The sequence below is a fragment of the Triticum dicoccoides genome, chromosome 6A, assembly GCF_002162155.2.
Source record: "Triticum dicoccoides isolate Atlit2015 ecotype Zavitan chromosome 6A, WEW_v2.0, whole genome shotgun sequence".
Lineage (NCBI taxonomy): Eukaryota > Viridiplantae > Streptophyta > Magnoliopsida > Poales > Poaceae > Triticum > Triticum dicoccoides.
Window position 1 is genome coordinate 631236253 of NC_041390.1, and position 7082 is coordinate 631243334.

Sequence of the window (7082 nt, forward strand, 5' to 3'; positions counted from 1 at the left end):
GTTTATCCACAAGAGAGTGATCTTGACAAAAGATAATTTGATTAAACGAAATTGGGTAGGTAAGTCTCGTTGTTGCTACTGTGACCAGGATGAAACTATACAACACCTCTTTCTCGATTGCCCATTGGCAAAGCTTCTGTGGCGCGCTATCAATGTTAATCCTCCAACTTGCATTAACACGTTATTTGGAACGTGGCTAAACGGAGTGGATTCAGACATAGCGAGTCATATTCAGATAGGAATATGTGCATTACTTTGGGCTATATGAAACAACAGGAATGACATTATCTTTAACCAGAAAAACTTTATCAACTTTATGCAGGTTATCTACAGAGCTACTAGTTGGATCCGTGCGTGGTCATTACTCACTCATGCGGACTACATAGAGCTTTTGGTTACGGGGTGCAACCGATAGGAGACGGTCGCATGTGTTATTTTCAACCGATTTGGATCATGAGCTACCAGTAGGCTAGGTGTATAGGCATCGTAGCCTGTTGCTAATTTCGCCGGCTGTGGCACATTATTACTTTCTTTTGCTTTGCTTCGGTTGTGTGCCAGATTTGAACTTCAGACATGATTTGCACTTATTTTAATAAGATGGATGCATGCATTCTTTTGATGCGGAGGCCGGGGTTATCCTCCTTTTAAGGAAAAAAATCTTTTGGGAATCACCAAAGGAAATAACAAAAACCATCATCTTTTAGATTCCTATTGCACAAACTATCTATTTTTTTTTGTTGATGGCATAGACAATACGAACTACTGGTCCTTCAGTTTGCAGCCAGGACTGTCTAGCGTTTAGCTCAATTGACATGATTCTGATTGATGGGATTCACCATAGACAAAACTAAGTTAAAAAACATTTAATTGCATTTGTACTTTTGATAAAATACAAAAATTTACTTGAATACGTGTCAAAAGCTATATTTGATCATGCCTATAAGTAGACATTGGTATTTCATAAAAATAGTTTCATTAAACACTAATAACAACCATCCTATTTTACTTGAGCTGAACGAGGCCCGGCCGTAAGTTTCCCGGATTTTACCATTAGCACCATTTTACCTTTTTTTTAGAGGCAGCACTATTTTACTAATAGTTGAGTAGACAGTGCGCTTCCCAGACTACAAAGGCAAGTCCAGCCCGGGTAGGAGGAGCATCGCCATTTGCAGTCTTCCACCGCCAACGAAACAACCAACAACAAAGTTCTCCGCTCCCTGAAAATGGAGAACTTGTCCATCGTGAGCAACTTGGGTCAGGTGTTGGTGCAGGAGCTCCAGGAGATACGGGGCGTCGGCGACAAGGTCGTCCACCTGCGGGACGAACTGGCGACCATGAACGCCGCCCTTCGCATCATCTCTGAGGCGGATCAGGAATCCGTCGACCGCCTCGTCCGGGAGTGGGAGAAGCAGGTGCTTGATCTCGCCTACGACGCTGAGGACTGCACCGACACCTACTCCCTCTGCATCACCCGCCCAACCCCACATCCACCAAGTGACGTCGCCCCTAATCACGGGCTCATCTTCTCCTGGGCCGGATACCTGCTTTCCCGCGCCAAGCGGATGGGCAGGTACCCGTACGAGAAGCTTGTGCTGCAGCGCACCCTCGCCGCTGACATCAAAGCCCTCTTGGCACGTACCACCGCCGTCAGCGAACGCCGCGTTCGCTATGGCATCGACCGGGCGGCGCTACCGAGAGCCGCCTGCTTTGCCCTAGCCTCGGCGGCATCCGTCTCCACGAATGCTCTCCGCCGTGTCGACGACCCTAATCAGTTTGTCGGCATCACGGAACAGGCCAATGCCTTGGCCAAGAAGATCAAGGCGGCGGTGATCCATGATCAGGATGACAAGATGAAAGCGCCCGTCCATGCTGAGGATGACCAGATCAAGGCGGATGATGAGGATGGCAACAGGCTCAAGGTGTTCTCCATTGTGGGCTTCGGAGGGCTAGGGAAGACAACCCTGGCCATGGAGCTGTGCCAGCGGCTGGATGCGGACTTCCCTTGCCAGGCGCTGGTGTCCGTGTCACAAGGGTTCCATGCCGAGAAGGACATGAAAGGACTGTTGGTACGGGTGCTCCAGCAGATCCCAAGGGAGAAATCAGATGATGAGCAAATACATGGGATGGATGTGGAAAAGTTGTACAACAAGATCAAGGAGCTCCTTGATCATAAGAGGTAATAGACTATCGTTCCCAAATAAAATTTACCACTCTGCTCAACGTCATTTTTTTAAAATACTATAAAATCTAAGAATTACTAGGTGACCACCACTGCTATGTATATGTATGTTGCATACTTCACACTTTGCTTATCGTACTAGTAGAGTGGAGAGATAGCACCCCCCCAAATAGAGAAAAATGTTTGAAAAGTTTCTGCACCTCTTTTTTTGTCTGTGGACATCCGATCTTCATAAGAAATGCTCCTCGCGCGAACCTCTTTTATTTATAAACGCCCAGAGTACTTGAACTATGAATCGCTGCTCTTGGTTTCCACATCTTTGAAGAATAATATAACATCTTAGTAAACTATTTGCAACACCTAGATAAAGAATCTTTGCTGCCATTTGCCAAGAAACAAAAAATGTTTTATCTTCTGGGGAAAAGGAAAATCGAGCTCCTTAGTTTGTTGTAAATGCTGTTAGTATTTCTATTTGAACAACTATATTACAAATTCAATGTGTCCATGCATACAAAATTCCTAACTCCAATAATGTCTATGTCCAATTAAACCAGGTATCTCATTGTTATCGATGATGTATGGAACCTAGCAGCCTGGGAAGCTATCCGCCTCAAATTGCCAGAAAATAATTCCGGCAGCAGAATCATTGTGACAACTCGGATAGAGACGGTGGCCAAGGCAGCTAGTGTCTACTTTGTCCATCATATGGAGCCCATGAAATTAGAGGCTAGTAAGGAACTGTTCATGAATAGAGTATTTGGCCCCATGGCTTATTGCCTGGGTGGACAGGAAAAATACATGGACACAATTTTGAAAAAATGTGGCGGGATGCCATTGGCCATCATTAGCATCGCCAGCCTTCTGACAAACTATAGGTCGGTTGAAGGCATAACAGTATGGGAAAGAGTTTCTAGATCAATTGGTTCTCAGATGGAGAGCCACCCTACCCTCGAGAGGATGAGGCAGGTGATTACACTCAGCTATGACTACCTGCCTCGTCATCTCAAGGCCTGCATGATGTATCTCAGCATTTTCCCAGAGCATTATGTGATTGGAAAATATAGGCTGCTATACAGATGGATTGCCGAAGGTTTGGTCACTGAGAAGCGAGGGCTGACTTTGTTGGAGGTTGCACAAGAATATTTGAATGAGTTGATAAATAGGAACATGATTCAGCTGGAAAAGTTTGTATTGGAACAATATGGTTCTACAAAAGTAGAAGTAGAGGGGTGCCGGGTGCATGACATGATCCTTGAGGTCATGGTGTCCAAATCCAAGGAGTCTAACTTTGTTTGCTTGGTGGGGCGGCAATATGGAAGAATGCCACATGGACATGGAAAGACCCGTCGCCTTTCCATACATGATAATGACCATGACGAGCAACATCATGCAAGGCATTGCGTTGAGGGGATAAAGGTACAATATGTCCGCTCGCTGACCACATTTCAGTGCAGTTATGGCCTTGAGAAGCTCTTGGACCGTCTAGGCGAGTTCAAATTGCTCAGGGTACTTGACCTAGAAGATTGCAAGTCCCTGCGAGATAAGCACATGAGAGATGTTTGCCGATTGTATCTCCTCAGGTTCTTGAGCTTGAGGGGTACAAATGTCAAAGCGATTCCTGACAAAATTGGCAACCTAGAGCACTTGGAGACTCTTGATATAAAAAGTACAAGCATCGGGAAGTTGTTGCCGCAAACTGTGACAAAGCTGAGCAAACTAGAGTGCCTCAGGTCCAATGAGTGGCTTCTGCCATGGGAGCTAGGGAACATGAAGGCGTTGTGCGTGGTGGACACGGGAATCCTCGATGGCGATGATGTTCCATTGGTTACCCAAGAGATCGGCAAGCTACCACAGCTGCAGGTGCTAAGTATCCGAATTGAGACGGATGAGTTCTTGCAGGAGTCTTTGACTAACCTTGCCACCTCCCTGAGCAAGACAAGCACTCTCCAATCGCTCCATCTGGAATACTACGGGGGTAAGGACGGTTTGGAGTTTCTCCTTCATGTCTCCACGCCGCCACCACTCCTCCAATTCCTTGGTGTATATGGCCGCATCAGCCAACTGACTGAATGGATCTCATCACTCACACACCTCACCAAGTTTGTTCTAGGACGGACAGAACTTGTTGGCGACCAGTTATTTCATGTCTTGTGTAAGTTGCCAAATCTGCAGAGCATCCAACTGGGGCATGGTAGCTACAAAGGACCAGGACTAGTTGCACGTGACCAAAGTTTCCCGGTGTTGAGGATCTTGAAGGTGTTCGGATGTAGCACCATGCTCACATTCGAGAAAAAATCAATGCCAGAGCTCGAGACACTTGTATTGGACTTTGGTGACATTACCCAAATGGGCTTTGTTGGCGTCGAGAACTTGAACAGCCTTAAAGAGGTCAAGCTCCGTGGTTGGAAAAGCAACCCAGCAATGCAGCGTGCAGTTGAGCAGCTCAAGACTCTCTCTGAGTCCAACAAGATCAGAGTTGTAGTGGACTGGTGATGAGGTGCGCATCTCTGGAACACTGCTGCTCCCGTACGTTTTCTATGGCCTTAATTAGTAGTATGCTTTTCCTTTCAACTGCATGTGTGTTTCCTAGCTAAATTCTGTTCAGAGTTCAGCCTTGATCGAGCATTTCATTCTCTATTATCGTTTTTCATGTGTGTGAACTGTGAACTGGAATGCAAAATAAAATAGCTTGTACTCCCTCCGTCCTAAAATAAGTGTCTCAAGTTTGTACTTCCTCCGTCCGAAAATACTTGTCTTAGAAATGATTGTATCTAGACTTATTTTAATTATAGATACATCCATTCTATCTATTTTTAGGATAAGTACATCCGGACGGAGGGAATACTAGCTTTAGTACAAAGTTGTACTATAGTTAAGACACTTATTTTGCTACGGAGGGAGTATCTTGTAACGTGAGGGCGATTGTGCAAGTATGGCACAAAATTTAAATCTACTTTTCACGTTTTGCTGTTACTTATGTTGATGGGCTCTTGCGCGAGCAACTCCTTTCTGATTGGATTATATATTGTCCCCAGCAGATGACTGGGGCTGTATCGTGTTCCTGAAAAAATAAAATCTACTGTACAATCTGACAAACCCAGGACAAGTGTGATATAAAACGATGATGTTATGAGAAGTTCGGCCTAACGTTATGTCAGCGCCTTAGAGCATCTCCAGCCGTTCGCACACAGGACGCATAAAAATCGCCCCTGGGGGCGAGCCGGCGATACAACCGGCGCTGGGGGCGGTTTCGCGCCTAGTCGTCGCCCCCAGCTCGCCCCCAGGCGCCGATATTGCCTCACTTTTCAGCCTCATTTTGACAAATAAAGGGCCCATATGAGCGACGATAGGCCCATATTCGGCGTGTTTCGCGATTGTTCGGCGTTCAATTATGCACATAAATTTTTTTATCACATATTTCATCACAGAAATATCAAATACTTCAACAAAATAGTACAACAATAAATAGTTTAATACAAATTATATAGTTCAACAAATAAAAACTCATATTTCATCACACGTCGCGCCCGGCGTCGCCCTTGAGCCTCCATAGCTGCCCTATCAGATCTTGCTGCAGTTGATGATGCATCTGTGGGTCTCGGATCTCCTGACGCATACTGAGATAGACAGTCCAGGTCGCCGGTAGCTGGTGATCAACTTCGGCTAGAGGACCCTGTCTGTAGTATGGTTCAGTGTCAAACACTGGGTCTTCTTGATCGCTCTTGATGATCATGTTGTGTAAGATGACACAGCAAGTCATAATCTCCCATATTTGATCTTTCGACCAGGTCTGAGCGGGGTACCGGACAACAGCAAATCGAGATTGGAGCACACCAAATGCCCGCTCGACATCCTTCCTGCAAGCCTCCTGAACCTTCGCAAACCAGGCGTTCTTGCCTCCTGGCACAGGGTTTGAGATCGTCTTCACAAATGTCGACCATCTTGGATAGATGCCATCAGCTAGATAGTACCCCTTGTTGTAGTGCCGCCCATTGATCTCCAAGTTCACCGGAGGAGAATGACCTTCAACAAGCTTGGCAAAACCAGGAGAGCACTGCAACACGTTGATGTCATTGTGAGTTCCTGACATACCAAAGAAGGAGTGCCAAATCCAGAGGTCCTGTGTGGCCACCGCCTCAAGTACCACACTACAACCGCCTTTGGCGCCTTTGTACATCCCCTGCCAAGCAAATGGGCAATTCTTCCATTTCCAATGCATGCAGTCGATGCTTCCAAGCATCCCAGGAAATCCTCTTGCTGCATTCTGTGCTAGGATGCGAACAGTGTCTTCCGCATTGGGTGTTCTCAAGTATTGCGGTCCAAACACTGCCACCACTGCCCGACAGAACTTGTAGAAACACTTTATGCCGGTGGACTCGGCCATGCGCCCATAGTCGTCGAGTGAATCACCAGGAGTTCCGAATGCAAGCATCCTCATCGCTGTCATGCACTTCTGGATGGAGGTGAATCCAAGGGCGCCGGTGCAATCCATCTTGCACTTGAAGTAGTTGTCGAACTCCCGGATGGAATTCACAATCCTGAGGAAGAGTTTTCGGCTCATCCGATAACGGCGCCGAAATGTTTTCTCGCCGTGAAGTGGAGCATCGGCGAAGTAGTCGGAGTAGAGCATGCAGTACCCTTCGAGACGATGACGGTTCTTTGCTCTCACCCGCCCCGGCGCCGAGCCACCTCGCCGCGGCTTTTCATCCATGGGCGAGGGCGGCGAGCACCATGAGATGCTGAGGAGCCGCCATGTTTGCAGAGCGTTCCTCCCCCCCCCCTCTTGATAGGAGGAGTCGTAACGCTTCCAGCACTTCCACGCTGGGTGACCAGCTTGCCGTAGATCTGGCACGTTGGTTTGGCAGCGTTGTTGTTGTAGTTGCCGCTGTTGCCTCCAGGGTTG

The 7082-nt window shown here is 47.0% G+C and overlaps 1 protein-coding gene across 1 annotated transcript; it reads left to right on the forward strand.

The window, feature by feature from the left end:
• Window positions 1-1223: 1223 nt before the first annotated feature.
• On the forward strand, window positions 1224-4672 carry LOC119318040 (disease resistance protein RGA5-like). The gene is made up of 3 exons (XM_037592544.1): window positions 1224-2176; window positions 2734-3459; window positions 3634-4672. The coding sequence occupies exons 1-3, from the start codon at window positions 1224-1226 to the stop codon at window positions 4670-4672; spliced, it is 2718 nt and encodes a 905-aa protein (XP_037448441.1).
• Window positions 4673-7082: the final 2410 nt, after the last annotated feature.

What these genes read in the sequence shown, in the direction of transcription:
- LOC119318040 (XM_037592544.1), top strand. Translation starts at nt 1,224, where the DNA reads ATGGAGAACTTGTCCATCGTGAGCAACTTGGGTCAGGTGTTGGTGCAG. An exon ending in GAGCTCCTTGATCATAAGAG is followed by an intron (nt 2,177 to 2,733) that starts GTAATAGACTAT and finishes CAATTAAACCAG; the next exon opens with GTATCTCATTGTTATCGATG. An exon ending in ATGGTGTCCAAATCCAAGGA is followed by an intron (nt 3,460 to 3,633) that starts GTCTAACTTTGT and finishes ATTTCAGTGCAG; the next exon opens with TTATGGCCTTGAGAAGCTCT.